The sequence below is a fragment of the Agelaius tricolor genome, unplaced genomic scaffold (genome assembly GCF_023055355.1).
Source record: "Agelaius tricolor isolate 1412-34295 unplaced genomic scaffold, bAgeTri1.0.p SCAF_11, whole genome shotgun sequence".
Lineage (NCBI taxonomy): Eukaryota > Metazoa > Chordata > Aves > Passeriformes > Icteridae > Agelaius > Agelaius tricolor.
This window is the reverse complement of record NW_027269271.1, coordinates 12,752,729-12,773,591: the sequence shown is the minus strand read 5'-3', so window position 1 is coordinate 12,773,591 and position 20,863 is coordinate 12,752,729. Positions and strand designations below refer to the sequence as shown.

Below are 20,863 nucleotides of genomic sequence, written 5' to 3'. Positions count from 1 at the left end.
GAGGGTTTGGGAACAGCAGTTGAGAAAGACCTTCCCTGACACTGCCAAAATATGAACTCATTGAGTAACAGATTGTGTGTGGGAAAAGGAGTGGAGAGGTTTTTCCCTTTCTAGGAGCTCTTCCTAAGTATGTTTTCTTTTTCCTGAACAGCTGGGAACTTCCAGTCCCTGCACCATTATATAAGCATGTGTTAGTCTTTGCCATAAACTACTGCTCTCAGTTCCCTTTATGTATGTATTTTGCTTACACTCGGAGAGGATGTAAAAAGTCAGACTCCAGAGTTGATACAGTCAGTGCTGGTGGATAATCAACATAATAAAGTAACTGAATTCAGTGTGTCATAATTTCTGTAGGCACTTTGCTGCCTACAGAAAGCAGAACATGTGTACAAACCCCTCTTTGTCTAGGTTTTGAGCAATGCCAGCTGCAGAATCTGTTGTGTTACTGCTGGGAACCCAGCTCCTGCTGCAGTGGTTTCTGGATAGGGGCTGCATGAGTTTTACAGTCCATAGGCAGAGCAAGACCCAAATTAACTGAGCCTTTGGTGGCACTCTGCAGGGTATTGCCACTTTCTCAGTACGGCTTAGCTACTGAGATATAGGAATTCCTGCTGCAATGACTGCTGTCTTTAAAACAAGCTTCACAGAAAAGGGGCCATACAAAATGTCCTGTATCTCACAGTCCTCATTTTTTCTGGTAGATGGAGGTAGGTACTGCTTTGCTTAAAGATCTGAAGAGATTACTGCCCTAGCAGGTCATCTTCTCCCCCACTTCCAATCTTATTTTTGAGAATTTCTATGTTACCCATAAGCAATTGTAGTCTTTATGCTACTGAGGAGATGCTGCCTACACATTGCCTTCTATTTAGCAGCCTGACTCACCCTCACCCTTTCTCAGGCGTTCTGCTTTGTGCAGAGCACAGAAAGATTTCTGGGGACAAGCCCCAGGATGATTACCTGGCTCTTCCTGCACACCTCACTGGTTTTTTTCTGCTTGTAGCTTTCTTGATGCAGCACTTGCAACACAGTATTAGGCTGCCCTGAGGTCCTGTCCAGGGGAGGTCTTTCTTCAGGAGCTCATTCCTATTCCACAACTGTTCCTTTCCCTTCATTCACCATGGATTTTTATTTTCCTTACTGCTTATTTCCCTATTGCACTTTGAAGAGGGAAATGCTAGCCACTAAAATAAAATACCCAAAAATACCCTGTGGAAGTCACCCACTAGTAAGCCTTTCAGAGGTGTGTTTAACCCCTCATCACAGGGACCTTGGTGCAATGCTGCCAAGATCACTTGCAAATGTGCAGAGCAAGGTGTGATCCATACAATGCAATCCTTGTATTTTCCAGTGTTGAAAGTTCAGCCTGTAACTAGGAAAAGAGTTGGATTCATAACTAAAGTATTTACATCAGGACCAACCCCTTCCTAACTGACCCACAGAACAAATGTGCTGTCCCTCAGGGTAAAAATTACAGCGTTAATTAGTTATGGGTCCACATAAAATTATTTGTGGGTTTTGTGGCAAGGTACCATTAAGTATTGTACAAAAACCTGCAGAAGTATAATAATATGTTTTAAAAGGATAGTGCCTTTGTTTGCAATTAGAAGTCAGCACTTGTCCATGTAGCACCTTAATGTTAATTGGTTTTGTCTTGTAATTTAAAGTGTTTGTGTGATAAATGTTGCCAAGCTGTCATTAAAAGTTTTAAAAGAGGCAAAAGAAATAGGAAAAAAGAGAAAACATTTGTATTATGAAGAAAAGCTGTTCCAGACTTTTTTTTTGCTTCTGTGCTTCCAGATAAACATTTTCTGTATTTATCTAACTAAAAGATTCCAAGGTATTGATGAGCATTCATCTCTGTTGCTGATCTATTGCTCAGAAAAGCCCAAAGTCAGATTTACCAGGTTTTTATAGTGATTACCTGTTCAAAAATAAAGAGTGAAAAATTACTTGAAATTTAAGCTCTTAAATTATTCTATCATGTTTGATAAAGTGTCAAGATTTCAGAGAGAACTCAGTCAAATAAGAGAGCTAGAGAAGGCAGAGCTGCTTGTGCCCTGTGCTGTTTCAACATGCTCTATGCTAGAGGTGAATACTGAACATCTCTGCAGAAGAAGCAGTAAAACCAGTTGTGGCAAGGTAATGTAAAAGAAGGTTTTGAGATTTGTAATTATATATGTCCTGCTTCTGATTTTTTTTCAAAAATACTAAAGCCTTGCAACACTTCTGCAACATAAGCATACCTGAGTGTGCTTTTACAGAAGAGGAAGCTAAGACAAAGAGACATTTGTAAGGCTTCATCAAGGTCTCAGAGCAAATGAGCATTGGAAATGCTGTTCATGTTTTATAGCTTAACAAGTAATATTGCTTCCCCTTTCTAATTATTTTTTGATATTATGCTAAAAATCCAATACCTGATAAGATAGTTTCAAAGGAGGTAAAAATTATATATTTTGAAAATAAGCACATATATTAATGGTAGAAAAGCTTTCGTTCCTATGATAATTTTATCTGATTTTTCTGATATTTTTTTCTGATTTGCCAGAACTGTATTTGGGACTTACAAAATAATATTAAAGGTTAAAGTCATAATTTCAATAATGCCTTGTATACTATTTCTAGTCATTCTAATTTATTTTGTAAATTTTACTCAAGATGCTTCTGTTCATGAGATTTGGCAAACTCATGTTGCTGTTTTTAAACGAATATATTGTAAGTTAAGTAGATACCAAGTAAACTCCTGTAACAGTTCTGCTCATACAGCTGGCAGTAATATTGTGTATGGCAGATTCTTGTGGCACTGATTTTGGATTTAGTAAGATTAGTGAAAAACCTGCAAGATAAAATACAGGTATGGAAAAATAAGTCTTCATTATTTAATTTTTTTTTGATAAAACATATGTCAAAATTATTAAATGGTATCATTCTGTGGTCTTGTTTATCAAATAGCCAACTTGTTTGATGGTTTTCTGAAAGAGCTAAAATTTGGTGCAGTTTACTTCTTTTTTTCTTTTCCTTCCCTACTAAGGGTGTTTTGAAAAGGAGAGACCAAATTCAAGGCGAGCTGGATTCCAAAGTTGATGCTTTAGCCAATAAAAAGACAGAGAAGGATCTGGTAAGTGTTTTCAGAAGGCTGGACTCTTCCAGGCCGTGTTGTAGCAGCAGGAGAGGGGCAGAAGGACGCTGTCCTCTGAGGCCAGGGGCTGGGACTGGGGGCTGTCCCCACCTCTGGCAGCTCTTGTGCCAGGCAAAGGCCATCACCAGCAAGAAGCAGCACTGAGTAGCTGGGCTGCTGGTCATGGTGGGCAGCCACTGGCCTTTGTCAACACACACTGGACCACAGCTTATTTTTAGCTTTTATATCCCACACTTGGAGTTAAAAGAAAGTAACAGCAGACAGTTAAAAGAAAGTTGCTGCAGTGCTCTCATAGCTGCTGCTTCAGTGATGTAGGAGAGGTAGAGGACGAGATTACAATCAGCAAAACTGTTCATTAAACTTATTTAAAGCAAAATGTTCTGCATTCTGTTCTTACAGATTTCTGTTTTTTCCAGTTGGGCCCAGGGATATATTTTTTTGCTTCCATTATGAAACTTTCATTCATTCCAGTGAAGTCAGACTCTAACTGGTACCCCATGGGGGCAGGCATCCCCAAACCAGCAGCAAGGCTCAGCAGCCAATTAAAAACAACCTCTGGGATGAGAATTGGCATTTTTAAAATTTTTGATTGTTAAACTCTCCAGTCTAAATAATTTCCTTTTAGCACAGTATTAACACCAAATGTTATACAGCGTAAATAATACGTAAAAATGACTAATACCATTTTAGTACTTCAAAGATATTTAACATTTCAGATGCTTTTTATTGGGCTTGTTCTAATTAGTTTCCATGTAAAGATGAGCTGTTTAGATAGTTTTTGGCACTTGAAATGCATATTTTCATTTGATTTTTTTGGCACTGAGATGAATAAGAAGAATATATTGCTGAACTCTGATATCTACAATGGCTATGGTATATTATATAACAATTTGCCTCTGTGTACTGCAGTGGGACATTAAGTAAATATCTCTGTTTTGGGTTTTTTTTTCCTGAAGCAGAAATTTTGTGTTCTGTAATTTGTTTAAAGCCTGAAGCTCTTATAAAATGCTCAGAGGATGGTGAGCTGCAGAAGCCCCCTATGCCCCCTATGCTGGGAGTTGGGTAACCATGGCAGGTGCATTCAGAGATGAATTCAGCTCCATACAGCTTGTTTAGCAGCCAGACTCGTTGTTGTTTACTGCAGAAAAGACACCACAACCTAACAGGACGTGCTATCTTTTCAAGATGCTTTTCCTGTTATAATCTGATGGAGCTCTCAGACAGTGTGCATGCTCTTCCTTTTCCTGAACTGTTACAAATAAAAAAGGGATATTTTTACCACAGTACTGATCATACCATGTTGATTTGATATTGGCAATGGTTTACTCCATCATGAGATGTTTGTACATGCTTCCAGGAGGATTTTGAAATCAGTTTGCCCAAACTTACTATTTTCACTGTGTACATGTTTTCATATCTGCATTTACAGTTTGGTAAAGGCTTTGGACACTCTGATTCCCCAGGTGTTCAGATCTTTGCTTTATCTTCCCAACCCCTCTATTTCTTACTAATTTCAGAGAATCCTGTTTTTGAGAGTCTGGTTCTTCTTGCAGTCTCAGAAGAGCAGTAAAACAGATGTCTGTTAGTCTAATCTGATAATAAAATCCTGTGTTCTCTAATTGAGTGGCAGCTGTATCCTGAAGACTTTTTCTTAATTAGAAGCTGAAGCCTTTTTCTAGTAAGGATAGTTTGGCAACAAAGAATGGTGTACTGCTATTTTTAACCATTCAAGTGACTTAACTATTTTCTTGGTCAATTTTTTACTATGTTTTCATTTTTATTATGTGTTGAAATATTTTTCTACCACTTCTAACCAGACTTATTTCTTATAAAGGTGGTCATAAAACAGGTATATTGTTGGAACAGGTCTCAGACACCAAGTTTGGGTATATTTGCACATATCTATTCCTAAGCAGAACTCCTGTAGTTTCTAATGATCTCATAGATGTCAGATTGAACTTGTCAGTGCAATCTAGTAGCCAGAAATTTTGCTGACAATGAGTGGCATGAACCCTAATCTCATTTGAAGTACATTTCCACCACAGATAAGGAGTCTCAGACTGTCATTAGAGCTGATAAAAGGCTGTGAGATATTTAGCATTGGTCGTGGCAAACATTAAATGATTTAACAAACACAAGGTTGTACAGCAGAAGAATGTAAAACATCCCTAAGGTCAGTGCAGATGAAATAGGCTGAAATTGCAAATTAAACCTTATGGGACATTAGTCTAATCAGCTGGGAAAAAAATGTTTTCTTGAGCTGTGTTAGAAACCAGCTGCTTCTGGTGCTGGTACAAAAGCCAGAATCTTGGTTTCTACTCCAAAATTTGGTCCACAAAGGAGGCTGTTATTCAGGGTATGGATGGTTTGAAGACTGTGATTTTGGATGCAGGCTCTGACAGAGATTGGGCCTGACTTTGGTACCCTTCTGCTTAACTAGACATTTCTTACCTCCAGAGCTGTGGCTGAAAAGATAGTAGAATATGCTGCTCCATGGTTCTCTCAGTCCATCCCGTTTTCACACAACAATGCTGCTGCATCCCTCTATGGTTTGGGCATTTTTAACGGTTTTAGTCTTGCCACTAGGGCTGATAATAATTCTGAAAAAAAAAGGTTGGTATTAATGTGCTCTGACAGAGCAAGATAAGCATGAAATGCCAACTTAAGGATTCTAGTGTTCAGGCTTGAAACTGAGTAGTAAAGGGCTGAAATGCTGAATCTATTACATTCTGAATATATTTTGTGTTTTAAGTCCAGGCTAAAAAGGGGTTAGTATCACCAAGCTGTAGGATTAATTCACATAGCAGGTAGAAATTTGTGCTATTTTGCTTAGTGAGATTGTGTAAAATACTGTCACCATGTAATTTGGCTATTGGGCCATGTCTCCTTGGCTACAGTCACACAGTCCACGTCTGGCAGCACCCTGCCCTAGCAATGCCTGCCTCCCACCTTCCTGAGCTCTGGTCCCATGGCTGATTAGTGCTGTGCTGGCCTCTGGCCATCACTGGGGGGAGATTTCATTTCTCACACTGGCTGCCTCAGTGAGATCCATGTAAGAAAATGGATTCAGAATCCTGTTTAATTTGCAGGATCAATTGTAACAATTTACACCTTGTAAATGAGGAACACACTAGGTGTGGTTTGGTTTGGACTTAACAAAAACTACATGTTTTTGGTTAACTCCAAGCCATTCTTCTTCAATTTCTGCTGTCATGGCAGCTAAAGAGAGTAGCATTGTTGGGCTTTTTCAGTTTTGAAGAAGTAGACTTTGAACATGTCTACTTGACATGGTGACATGTGGCATAATCCTGGCTTTAGACCGTAAGTCCAACCCCTGCTTAATACAACCTGTGGTTTCTTTGGGGCTTTAGAGTGGGATGTTTAAACTGCATATCCAGGCAGAGTTGTATAACAGAGTCAGCCTGTCCATATCATGTTCTGACTACAGTATGGAAGAAGTTTGTAGTTCCTAGAAAAAGCTAGACAAAAAAAAACTGTAAAATAACTTAAAGTTGTAAAGACCGAGGTAAGGGGAAGCTGCTGCAGCCAGGACTTCTAAGTCAGAGAAGTTCTTTACGTGTGTAGACTAGTGTATTCCTACATAGGAACTTTTTTTTTTTTTTGGCAAAAGCAGAGAATGGATTCAACTGCCTTTCCTGCTCTAAATCATCTTTAAAATGTCATCATTTTCAGTATTCTGTGCACATTCATTTTTTGGTATTTGAAGGAAAGGCAATTAGCATGGAACATGGTCAAAATACCAAATCCAGTTGTCTGTAATTCCTTTAAAGGTAATCCCCCCCCATTTAAGATTTGGATTAGCCTTTTCATTTTGAATGCAGTGTTAATAGTTGAAATTATTCTTGTCTGTAGCTTGATTAGTGGTTTGGCCAGATAACTGAACTTGGGCTTTTCAGTAAAGTAGAATTTTTTTTTTTCATTTTGTTCCTCATTAATAACCAGTATGTCATTAACCTAGAAGTGTGCAAAGAAAATCAGTGTGGAAATCAAATCGAACTAAAAATGTTTGTTATTGACTGTGGATAACATCGATTCAGATTAAATTTTCAGTTTTACTAGCTAAGGAGTTCTTGGCTTCTTTAAGAGCTGAATGGGATTCAGGTTCTGTGACCCTTTCAGGCAGTGTTTGATGATTCAGTTTGTGTCTGATGGCAGCATCACTGCTGTTGCATTCGATCACTGTTCTCCCCTGCACCTGCATGGTCCAAGCTGGAGGCTCTGCACCCAGACTTTCCATGTCTTGCTCTGAGTTCTGATGTTTCTGTGTTCTACCAGGAGCATAAGCATTCCTTTAAAATCCTGGAAGCTAGGCCTGGAATCCTGAACTTCCTATCAATGAAAACACCAGCTCTGCAGAAAGTAAAATAGCTATCCAACTTCACACAGGTGTGGTATAAGGAGGAAACTATTTGCTTTATGGCAGAACATAAGGATGAAGAAGAAATGTATGGAACCTGAGTTGCAATGGAAGTAATCCAAGGAATTAAGTTTTCCTGCTTTTGATGTTCCTTATTTTGGTGGTGTTTGTGCCTGCGTTCCCTCCTGCTGCAGACAGTGGCTCTGCAGTCCCAGCAGGGGATTTTGCACTGCAGCCACAGGAGATGTGACAGGAGATGTGACAGGAGATGTGACAGGAGATGTTCTGTGACCTGGTGCCAGCCAGAGCAGACACAGCTGATGAGTAAATGACAATAGGTAACCAAATTACTGAGAAGAGCAGAAAAACTCATTAAAGAGAGAGCTGCTGTCCACTTACTCCCATTAGCTGGCAAGTCAGCTTGAGCATCCACAGGAATTAGAAGCAAGTAATGTCTGTAGAGTAGCCCTCAAAGTTTTGGGTCCTGGATTGCTGTGAAGGAGTTTTTTCTCTGTAGAAGTCCTTTCATTTAATTTCTTTCTCTGCTTCTGTATTTCTTTTTCCCTCATATGGTCACACACAGTTCTGCAAGAAAAGATGGTAATGTGACAGGCAAGAAATCAGAAAGTTTGTGATTTTGATTTCTGCTGTCTTTTCCCCATTCTGTTTTCTCCTGTTATCAAAGATTCTGACAGGATTTTCTCAGTTTTCCTTGCCAAATCTAATTTGTACAATTGATTCTGCTTCAGTAAAGTCCTCTATATATTTCTTTTTTGATGCATTAATGTCAAGTGCTAGTGAAGAGGTGCCAGAGTCTGTTATTCTCTCAGTGAAAAAATATATCTCCAGGAACTCTTTCATTCTGGTCTATATCTTCTGTTATTAATATTTCAGAAATTGCAGTGAGTTATTAATTAAGAATTAATTTTAAATTTATCCTTGGGGAAAGACTTTTTTTGCTAAGTTAAATACCAACCTTGGTTCCGCAGTTCTCTTCGTCTCCACTACAGTCAATTGATTTAAATAATTTTGGAAATGGTGATTTTCCTAATATTTTTCAATGTTTAAAATTAATATTTAGTTCTCAGAAGAGATTGGGAAACTTGAAGACAAAGTTGAACGTGCCAATAATGCTCTGAAAGCGGACTGGGACAGATGGAAGCAGAACATGCAGTGGGATATGAGATCAACATTCACAAATGTGGCTGAGAATAATCTCCGTTACTATGAAGAGGTAAAACTTTCTCACAAAAATGTTATTTTTTCATTATTTCAGAGAAGAAGTCCATGGGTTCTTTGTAAAGAGGAATTTTTCTATAGTTCAAATATTTGGTAACTTTGGAATCAGTTTCTGTGGGAATAGTGGGGCAGTTATGCTTAATTTGACAGCAGTTAAGCAGATGATATTTTATTGTGCCCAAGTCGTTGATCCTGAGTTCCTCATCGACAGAGGGCACTCTTGTTTTACTAACCACAACAACTTGGAACATGATTTTTGGTTCAGTGTCAGCTGCTATATTTCAGTTTGGAAACATTTTGCTGTGAGAGCATGAAGAAGCCCTCTGGAAGGCTCAGATCTGTATGAGGAAAACATTTAAGTGTGATTCCATCAGATTTTTATTTTCAGCTCAAATGCCTCAGGTAATATTCTTGGTAAGAATTTCCAAGAATATATGCTAGGAAGGAGAATTTGAAAACATATAACAAAATACATTAAGTGTTCTGTGAAGTTTCCTCATGGGGAACACCAAGTTGATTGAAATGCACATTTTGAAAATATCCCAGATGTCTTGAAGTTTTAAAAATAATTTGTCCTTACTTTTGGGAAAGAAATGGAATGCACTGAGCCATCTATTAATCATAAATTAGTCATTTTCACAGATATATTTTGGTATGTGTAACTTCAGTCCTGTAGTCTGAGCCTTTTATGGATTGCACGTTAGCCAATGGCAGTGCTCTGACTTTACAAATCATTTTGTTAAAACATAATTGAAAAGACAGAGCTCTTGATCATCAAGTCTAATTAATTAACATGCAGTCTGTGAGATGCATGGACATTGACAATCTGTTGTTACATATTAAGATCAAAATATTTTCAGAAATCAGGCAGCAAGCTTTTGGCTTCCTCTAACATTGTCTTCATTTATTTATGGTCTCTGACTTCTATAGCAGCAATATGTATGTTAAAACAATGCTGAATATATTAGAATATTTTCTTTGAGAATGATTAGCTAAAATATAAAAATAATTATTTGGTTCTTTTTCCTGTCTAGAAATGCTTTTTGCTGAATTAGAAGTTTAATCCAGAGCAGCAAAGCACATATTGTACATTAAATTACTGTTCTAAACCACAAACTGTAGAAAATTGTTCAGCTGTCTCTGCAACTGCCAGAGGTTCTTAAATAGCCTCTGAAATACCAAACAAGTTGGTTTATACTGAGGCACAATCTTTTGTTGGTGCTTTTCTTGAATAATGAAATCTTCATTAAATGGTTTTGCTGTTACATCTTTGTAGATCTACATTTTAGAAAAAACACCTTATCTTACTACAGCAGTTACAAGAATAAGTAACATTGTGCTAACTCTATCACTCCTTGTTTGAAAAGTAAGAGCTTACCAATTCCTTTCTGTTTTATCAGAAAATCATTATCTAATCATGATATTCAAAAGAACTTGATAAAGTTAATATTTTGATTGGGAGTTTTCACCTAAAATTTGTTTATTTAAGACCCGTGGTTAAGGGTGATGGTTAATTATTAGAGAAGTGATTACTGTCAGAGGCCTGAGTATCTCAAACTACAAGAGTGTACTTCAGAAAGCAGCAGGAAAAACAGCTCTGGCATCTGCTCCTGCTGTTTGGAAGTGAAACTTCAGGAAGAGAGTCTCAGAAACCTGAGAAGCAGAATATTATTTTTATGCTTTCAGTAGGAAAGAGAATCCAACCTTAAATGTAATAGTTTGAGTCTGACTCATTACACTCATGCACAAACTCTTGCACTGTCTCTTAACAGTGTTTTTCACTTGTTCAGTTATTACTCGCTTCATTAGCATTCTTTCACATGTCTGAAGTTACTCATTCAGACTTTTGATGCACCATTTGATGCTTACTAAGCCTTTTCTTGCTGTAACATCCCTCATGTTATTTCCTGCCTTTTCTCTTCCCCAAAGCATGATCTGTGCATTTTCCCAGGCCCCATGGATGCTACGACTGTGATTCAGTCACCCAGTTCTTCTGTCCAGCTCCTATAAGGAATCATCTCCTGCTTTCTGACTTAGTCACTACCTGCTTCTCATCCTTTCCACAACTTCCCCCACCCCTCAGTTAAACTATCTGTGCCTCTCCACAAGCAGTGTCCCATTCTCTTCTCTACAGCAGCATTTCACTGTGCTTCTCATTACTCCCCTTGCTGACTGCATTTCCCAGGCACACAACCAAAGCAGGAGTCATTTCTGTTCATAGTCATTCTCTGCAGCCCTTAAATTTTGGGAACCACAAAGTACTGAGAGACAGGCATCTTGTATTTTCTGATGGCTGCTGCAGTAGAGAATGCAGCCCTTCAAAACTATAAACCCAAGCCAGTGTGGTCAAACACAACACAGCAGCATGTCAAAGTACACTAGAATTTCCAAAATGTTATTTCATCTTTGTCACAATGGGCAGAGAATATGACCTTACATTTGTTTGGGTTTTACCTTAATTGTAGTTGCCTCCTAAGGATTCTGCTGTCAACTTGTCAAGCATCACTTAGCTAGCATAAAAGAGTATCTCTTCCTTAAGCTGAATTAATGTTCACATGAATTAAATGTTACTCCAAAGTGTTACCTGTAATTATGTTTCTCCAGATTTACAATTTAGAAGTTATTCCTGTAGTCTTCCAGTTCACTGGCTATCTGCATTTATTAAACTTGAATAAGAAGTGTTCCTTTGTTTCCACAGCTGTTTTGTGTCTCTCAATGCTCTGGTAACAAAGACGTGAATAAAATCCCAGTGTTGCAGATTTACAGGGTGCTCCTGTGCAGGCCTGTGAAAATGAAAGCTTTCAATTGATAATGTGCAAGCTTTGTTATAATATATTTAAAATCATTTAGGAGCCAAGAACTGTCATGACTGACCAATCATTTGGTATTCCTGTAGCTGGTCTCAGTGCTTCATACAGTTCTGTACTTGCTTTTCTCTGGAAAAGAGTTGAAAACATCCTTAAGTCTCTCTGTATTCCACAAAGTCTTAAATCCAAAATAATATTGTACTTACAATGACAGTAAATGCATTGCTAGAATAAGGAGGACTTTCTGAAACAAAATGAAAAGGTTTTAGTTTTTAAAAGTTCATTCATTTACTTCTATTTCTGAAGTAAATAACATTGATTCAGCAGGTGTTAACACCAGACCATTTATTTTGTTCCTTTTCATGAGGCCTTAGGCATGACACCATTGTCTGACAGCTTAGTCCAGAAGAGGTATCTGCCAAACAGCTGGAATCACAAACTATCCACAGGGTGGAGCTTTCATCTGAGAAACTGAGTGTCACCATGAATATTTTCATAAATTTAGAAATAGATATTCTAAGGATGCAGCATCACTAAATCCAAAGCAGGATACAGAGTTAGTGGTGGTGCTGGCAGTGTTACTTAGCTGGCAGGTTTGAAGTGTTGCTGCTGCAGACTAGCAGAACCAAACCAGGCACTGTTGAACTCTGGCTTCAAAGAATAGAAGCAATTCAACATATGCTAAATTTTTCATTTTTTCTCATGTGTTTAGTATAGATAGTACATATGCAGCCAATGAATTGTGGCAACCTAATCTTTTTAGGAGAACCACCAGAATAAGTGGCTAGGTTACAGCCCAACCCGAAGACTAGTTATAGATTGCAAATCCAGCAAATATACCAGAGTTTGGTTTCCACTGCTTGTTGGGTACTCCAGGAAATGCAGACAGATTGGTGTTTTTTCCTAATCTGGGATGATAGTTAGTTTTGGCATTGAAAGAATGTGTTTTTTCTTGAGCATGGATGAACCTTTGTTTTAAAGCATAGCAATTGATTTTACTTATTGCATGGGAAGTTAATCCTATTAAACCCTTGCATCTTAATCAGATAATCAGTTACCTTTGATATAGTCAGATTCATGTTGGTATTGGCACACCTTACTATTTTTCAAAAAAATAATTTCCTGATTTTCTTCAGTGTTTCAAGCACAATTTTTTCTACAGACATGAATTGATCCAAAAAATTCATTAGGGCAAAGCAGTACTTGTTCCCCATTACAGCAACTTCCCTCTAACTCCAAAGCCCTTATGTACCTCTCAGTCTTGTAAAAGGTATAGAAAAATAGATGAGATTTTTTATTTGCCCTATAGGCCTCTGTAGTGATGCATTTAAGCAGTCATTTGGTCGTGTAGCAGGAAGTTGGCTGCTCCTGCATGTTGATCACATCCTACCTTAGCCATGCCTGGGAGTTCAGCTACCAAACTTCATGAGATTTTCAAAAGCCTCCCTCATCTGTTTGTCCCTGTTGCTTCAAAGACAGATCCATCTTTGAACCCTCATTTACTTCAGCCTTTAAACTTTTCTTAAAATAATTTCAGGAAGATTTTTTTGGAGTGAGAATTGCTATTTCTGTGCAGTCTAGTTTTTGTTCCCCTGGACACAGAAATCATGAAAATACTTTTAGACACAAACAAGACTTCATTGTCAGATTCTACTTCAAAAAATTCCATCATAATTGCTATTTTTAAGGTATCAGCCACAGATAACTGGGAACTGGAACAGAAACACACATGGCATGTGACACACTGCTTCTGCTAGCATCCTTACTACATGTTCAATTTTTATATCTCCTTTTTCATTATAAATGCAATTATACTATATGAAAAACTTTTTGCTGCTTTTTCTAAGAATGATGTTGCAGAATAGATATGTGTTCTCCAGTAGTAATCAGAATATTTTAGGTAAAGTAGCCTTATTTAAGTTCTTGCTATTTCATTTTGTGTATTTAGGCTTTTTTATGTTTTCCATTGGGCTTTTACGAGTAATTGGATTATGAATTTCAATCCTGTACAAACGCATTTAATTTCCTCAGTTTAGATGTTCTGGGGTTTTTTTTCATTTCTGTCTCCTTTGTGAAAACTGGCTGATCCTCTATTTTGATCTACATTTTCAACCTCCCAGGAGAATGGAGTAAAATCATTTGGTAATAATGTTGAAGTATACATCACTAACAAAATGTCGTTTATGCAGTTCATTCTTCACAATGTGAAAAGCTTGAGCCTAAGGCACAGGGACCTAGATTTGTTTTGGTGTGGTTAATTATAAAATTTGTCAGCTGTAGGAGCACTGTGATGTCTGACAGTGAAATGAGCCACCATTGCTCTTACATTTTGAAAAATTTGTTTTGGTTATATAAACAGGGATAAATTATAAGCTGAATAACTTGTGTGAAAAAAATGCTTTGCATCTTTGTCTTGACAGACTTCAGTAGATCGTATTTGTTTGGTCAAGCAATGTATTATGATTGCATTTTAACATGTGCAGCTTGGCTCAGTGTTGCAAAGATAACACAAAGCAATTTTTACATTGCAGCCAATGCTAATACATGTATTTTAATTCACATCACTGAAATTATGGAATAACAAAACTTGGACTTATGTGGTAATTCAGTCAAACTGCAGTTCCGAAAAAAAAAATCTGTCATTGCCAATGAAAGAAAAAGTGATGTTTCCTTGTACCACAGCTAGAAAAAGCTTAGAAAAACAGCTGTGCCTTGCAGCTTTCTAGGATGGTGATCCAGGCTGGGCTCTAACAAACACAAGTTGATGAGTTTGAGTGCCACAGTGAAGACACATTGCTAGCAGCTGCCTCACTGACATTTCAAAACCAAGAGGCCACATTCCAGCTCAGGCCTCTCAGATAGACTCAGCTGCCACAGTGTCACATGAAGTAGGGAAGAATCTAATGATCAAACTTTAAGGCTTTATAAAAAAGGTCAAAAGACCTTTTAAATCAGAAATCAGTTTTCAACACGTGTAGTTCACTGTTCAGGCTGGCAGTATATTCACTGTTTCTCCCTGGTGTACAATTTCAAAATAACATTTCTCCAAAAAGTCAATGAAGAAAGCAGATTTCCACATGAATCTTATCCTGTTAGTCCTCTCTTTTCACAGTAATTCAGATCTTAGATACACTCTGAACAGTAGCATTATGTTCTTGTGTGCAAGAGCAGCAGAAGTTACATGGGGCTTTTGTCACCAAGATCTGAAGAGAAAGACTGGGGCAGTAAATTCATGGTATCCATAGTCTAGGGGACAAAATGTGAATAACAGGAATGCTCTCGTGCCTGATAAAAGCCAAAAACCTGTGCAAAAATAAGCTCATGCTTTTTCTTTGTGATCTTTTAGTTCAGTTGGCTTGGGGTTTTAACTGCTCTCATTTTCCTGAAGACCCACTTGTTCTACTTTCTTACATCTTTAGAGACAAAGCTACTGCTTTTTTTTCTTTTTCTTGTTACTTTTGTCAGCTTTGACTTTATGGGTATCCCTGGTTCTGTATCCTTGAATCATCATGGATTCCCCCAGCTCCAGTCATCCTGTGTGTATTCTTTGTTTTTCTCTTCGAGCTTATATTTAACATTATCAGATCCTCCCACTCATCTGCTTACACACAGACATGCAGTTATACCAGGACCTGGCTCTTCAGTGTAGTATGATTAAATCTCCATATTTCATGGCAGAGTTTGGAAGTCATTCACAAGAAATGTCTAATGGAGTTAGGTTGCTGCAAATTCAAGCAGGGTGATTTTCATGTCTCCTAAGCAATGACTGATGGATACAAGGTGTTTCAATGAGCTGGGCTTAGCTGGGCTTGAATAGTTGATGGCAAAGGATTTCAGTTAGGAAATAACACTGTTTTCAGGGTACTGATTTAATTCAAAGTTCAGGTAAATGGAGTGTGCTGTCCAGGTTTTAATATATATTTCCTGGGAAATTTCAATAGACTTATTTATGGTGCATAATAAAGATTCTTCTTGGAAAAAAAAAACTGTGTAGAGGAAGTAGTAAATCAGCTGCATTGTCAAGAACAATAGGTATGAATGTATAAGTCAAAAATTTTTAAGAACATTTCCATTTCAAGGGCTTTTTTCAATAGCATCAGAAGAAGGAAATTACTGCAGCAATTTGTCTGTCCTGTTCTACTGACAGACTTGAAATAGTAGAAACCTGGTGCTTTGGGTAACAAGCATCAACTCACTGCAGGTTACCTTGTGACAGCCTTGCCATGGCTCTCAACAATAATTTCTGATTTAGAATGGCTTGCCAAGCTGCCAACACTCATTTAAGCTAAATTGAACCAAAGTAATTGGGGGGTTTTGTTGGTTTTCTGATTTTTTTCATTTTACTGCCTGCAGAATTGATGCTTCAGATAAAAAAAATAATAGTTTTTACAATTGTAAATACATTTTTCCATAAGCCGACAAATACCACTTATAAGGATAACAATTTCCCTACTCCCAGCCTCTGCCTTTCTGGTTCTATTTTTTTCCCATTACTCTGGGGGAAAATGAATTCTCTCCTTATTTAGAAAAAAAAAATGGTTTAATTTAACTTGGAAGGAAAATTGGGTATACATTAGGAATCCACAGAGATTACAAGGGAACAGTGCCTGACAATGTGCTTTCTGTTTGGAAGAGATCTTTGCCTGTAACTAAAGGAAGAGATTAAAGAAGAGCATAATTAATGTTAGCATCTTCCATGCTACAACATACAATTACAGTGCTCACAGTGTGTGCCTGTCATTATGTAAAATTGACCTTTACAGCTCACTCAGCATGTTAGTTAACATTTTGCATTTTGAGCTGCCTAGGAAACCGTATTTTACTCTTACCATGATCCTACAAAAGCAGCTTGTGACAATGTGTGTGTATTCTGCTATTTTTTTTATTCTTTTTCTCCTTGGCTAACAGTTCACAGAAATCTCTCTGCTGTACTCACATGTGTGTCTTTGGTTTTTTCAGTGCCTTGCTACGTGGGAGTCCTTCCTAGCATCTCAAACAGTGGATCTTCATGTGGATGAAGATTCTGAAGACAGGCCTTGAGAAATATTTCTGCTTGATCTCTGCCTTTTCCATGCAGTTTCTCCCAACCAAAGTGCTTTATATGAGATCAGATACATTATTAAATTTAACTATTAAAATCAGTGAAATGCAGGAAACCAGCTTATTGCACACTCAGGTATTCTAGTCCTGAAATACATTTTGAAACATGCTATATATTGCTTTATATTGCTTAGCTCTGATTTTACATATTTTTATGCATTTGCATACAATTGTTTTCATAAATATTGTGTAATTTTGATATAAAGTATTTAAAATATGTAAAAATAGCTCCATTTTAATAAAAAGTTGACTAAGGAAAGTTTGTCATCAGCCTGTATCCTTGTCTTTTTAGAAGTATTTTCGTATTTTAGCATGCTTCTTAGATTCTCTTTCTTGAGTAATTTCTTGTACTTACAGAATTATGTCATGTAGTCCTCAAGGACTAGTACTTTAGTATTATTTCAATAGATCTTTCTAGTTGCCCAATGGCAGCATAGGACATAAAGATGCTAGACATGTTCTGTGAGATTAATGCTGCTTTAAAGTGTTGATAATTTAGTTTTCAGTTTGCATTATTTACATGTTTGTTAGACATCTTCAGTTTGACATTTTTTAAAGGATAAAGAAAAAAGTGACAGTTCATGAAACACTGTTTGTACAGTCATACCATTAGTCACAGCACTGATCCTGCCAACACAAGAACTTCCATTTGGAGTTTGCAGGGTGAAACCTGCTCCCATGGCTGACATTCTTGTAATCATCAACTTCTTTCCTCTTTAGATAGTCAGTGTGGAAGAGGAAGGGTTAAGAAAATAAGAGGTTTGCATTTAAATGATCAGCTGATTCATTTATGCAATATGCATTAAAGTCTTCCAGTCACTGAATTATTCCACCCAGAAGGTCCTCCAGTCTGCAGCTGTAGTTTCTGCAGTTCTCCCTGGTGGTTAAGGTCTGAGCAAGCCACAGGCTTTCTATGGAAAGAATGAGGTCCAGGGATCAGAGACAGCCTAACCAGGGCTCTGGCCTTGCAGAAGAGCAGGGCTTCAGCCATCACCTGCACCTTTTGTGAGCTTGCTCTGTTCAGTCTCCTAATGGCTGCAGGGGACAATTCCAGAGCACATGGTTGCTGCTGCTGGGTGGCTGTGGAGCTCTCTAAGCTGGGCAAAGATTTTGTGGCTTTGATCTTAAAAAATGCATATTGCAAGTAAGACCTGGACTACCAGCATGACCTTTTCAGCAATGCTAGGAAAAGTCCTCTCATGCTGCCCCCATGAAGTGGTAGTGAAAGCTCAGCTCTTTTTTTTTCATCTATGAAATGTCAGTTAAGGTGCTCCTGAAATCCTGCAGGGAGCATCAGTCTCTCCCAAAGTGAGCAATTCCCTGTGCAGAGGTGAGTCTGTGCACAGAGGGCAGGGCAGTGCTGAAGGGCTGTGCCTCACAGGCTCTTCTCCAGCCGTGCTGGCAGTGGATCCTTGCAGGAGGAAGGGAAGAACAACGTGGCTGGACTGTGCTCTTTCCCCACTCTACCTTCCTGAGGATTTTTTTAACACCAGAGCTTCTATCAATATGCTTAATGGCTTTCCCTTTCTTTTGGGTTTTTTTTTTTTTTTTTTTTTTTTTTTTTTTTTTTTTTTTTCTAAATTCATAGGATTTACTGTGATGAATGTCAATGAATTCCACAACTTAATATGTAGGAAAAATAAATTAATTTTGTGATCTAAACCAGCTGTCCAACAACTTCAGGTAACACCTTCTTTCTGCCTGTTAAATTGTGGGAAGAGATGAACAACTCTTTCCTATTTGTTTTCCCTGTGCCACTCAAGAATTTACAGACCTCTAGCATGTTTTCCAAGTACTGCCTGTATTCCCAGAGGAAAAACCATAGCTTAATACCATATTGTACAAAAGGCACTTCACATCAGTGCTCATTGTTACTGCTTTTCTCTGTATTTTCTAGTTCCACTGCAACCAGTGATCAAAATGCAGACACACCAAAAATGTACATGTTGTCATAATTATGCTTGGATTTTTGTCATCATATTCCTAATTTATTTTTTGAAGGACCACTGAATGCTGAGCTGCCATTCCACAGAACTGTCCACAGAGCTATTCTGAAGGTTACTGAATAATTTAATATCCATCAGTGTGTATATATAGGAGAATTGGCTTTTCCCCAGTGAGCATTTATTTGCATTTATTAATACTCAATTTAGCCTGCTGTTTTTAGCTCCTAATTTCTCTGTAATGTACAGTTCTATAAACAGGATTGCAACAAGACAGACAGCAGTAACACTTTGAATACCAGATAAGCAGAGGTTCAAGGAATTGAGCTTGAACAGGCTTACTGGAAGGCTGGAAATACCTGAGTGTAACCAAAAATTACTACCATGCTGCTAATTTAGGCACCTCTAAGGACATATAATGTCTGGTTAGCTGAGATGGGGAGTGCCAATGTGTGTTGCATTGATTTTACCTGTATATTCTACTAGAACATAATATATTCTTGTAGAATGTATCTTCTTCTAGAACATTATTACCTGAGACATTTGGAAATCAGAAGCACCAATGGACATTTTGCATTCTAGGTAAAAATGTTCATTATTTCCATGATGTATTTTTCATTTCTTTTTTCTTAGCTAGGCTGTAACTTATGTGGGAAAGACTTTAGCAGTCAGTTTTATAGAGGCCTTTGTGTGACCATGTGTTCCTGGTATTTTAGTAGCTCTATCATCATGTAACAATAACATCTATTGTTGAGATCAAACATTGTCCTTTTTGTCATGCAAATACTTCTGAAACTTAGAATTTTAGAAACTCTGTTGCCTATTTAGACTTATTTCCAAACATTTTTCTTTTGTGAAATCTTGCCTTCCTTAGGCTTATGTTTGGAAAGTGCTTAAACTATTTGATTACTGAAAATCAGTCTGCCCCTTACTGGATTTTCATGCTCTGTGTATGTCAGTGGTTCATATCTTGGGCCTCTAAACAATGCATCTCTCTCTCTCTCATTAGGCTGAGAATGCATACAAAGAAAAGAACAAAAGCCTTCTCTGGTACCTAACAGGGGAGCTGTCACCAGAGCAAATTGCTGGCAGTAAAGGTGAAACAGGGATGTGTGGAAGAAATCACTGGCCCTAAGCACTGAATGATTTTAAAGAGTTGACTAATACAGACTCTTCACAACTGGTCTATGGCAACATGCATGTTTGGAGAAAAAAGAAATAAATACAGGTTCTTCTGGCCCCTGCTGCTGTCAGCCTGTGCCTGAAATAGTGATCATTCAAAAAGATTTATGCACTATGTATTGAATTCTTTTCCTTTCCCTGATAGCTGTGGCCAGGATTTCACTTCTAGTATCACTAAAATAAGGATAATGCTGGCATAAATTAATCATGAAATCAATGTTTGAGCAGGAGCTTTGCAGGCCATGGAGGAATATTAAGTGGTTTTCTTTTATATGTCTAAATCATATTTTAATATCACACATCAGCACTGCCCACTATTTTAAACAGTCCCTTACAACTTCATGAAGAATGGATGAGGGTAGAGATGTGTGCAATCAGCTACTCTGATATGTTTTAAATTTACTCAAAGAAAATGGCTAAATAACCCTGTTTCTAACACATGGAGGAGCTCCTACCTGCCAGCTGTGCAACTGACTTGAGTGAGTAGAGGATGAGATGGTAAAACCTTTGCAGAAAGCACCTGGACAGCAAAACATTCATAAAGCACTTGCTAGCTCTGCAGCTCTTACTGTGTGGACCTGCTGTGTGTCACACAGGCAGCACCTTTACTCTAGTCCTGCCATCATTGTGAAGAGAGAGAAGCCTTATCTATGCAAGCCCACAGAGGCTCCTTATTGAATACAGGGTGATTGAAAGAAGTGCTGGCCAACAGCATGAACCATGAACTCCTTCACAAAACCCCTGTGCTGCAATTTTCAAGCTGCACCAATGTTTGGATGCAGCTTCCAGTGTTGGTGCCACTGCCTCACTGGGAGGAACAGAGAGGCAACAATTCATCTGAACCTGAAAGAGATGGACACAAACTTTCAGCAGGTTTGGGAGGTTCTGGAGACCTGAAAAATGAGGGTACATCCTGGTTTAGGTGAGGTACACACACATCTGAAGAAATGAAGAACAGTAAGAGGATGTCCTTGTCCAAAACATAATTGGAAAAAATATATCAAGAAACATTGTTTTCATTCTCCTACAGTCAGAAAGTCATACTTGAGGTTTAAAATTTTTTACCTAGATTGGGACA

General features: G+C 38.0%; 1 protein-coding gene across 1 annotated transcript in view; it reads left to right on the top strand.

The window, feature by feature from the left end:
* The window catches only part of SNX7 (sorting nexin 7), a 30,067-nt gene extending 13,145 nt beyond the window's left edge, over positions 1-16,922 (top strand). Inside the window, exons 7-9 of the mRNA XM_071436192.1 lie at positions 3,029-3,115; positions 8,596-8,748; positions 16,520-16,922. Coding sequence (XP_071292293.1) covers positions 3,029-3,115; positions 8,596-8,748; positions 16,520-16,600 — 321 coding nt within the window. The 3' untranslated portion in view covers positions 16,601-16,922. The remainder of the gene's footprint in view (positions 1-3,028; positions 3,116-8,595; positions 8,749-16,519) is intronic.
* The last annotated feature ends 3,941 nt before the right edge of the window (positions 16,923-20,863 follow it).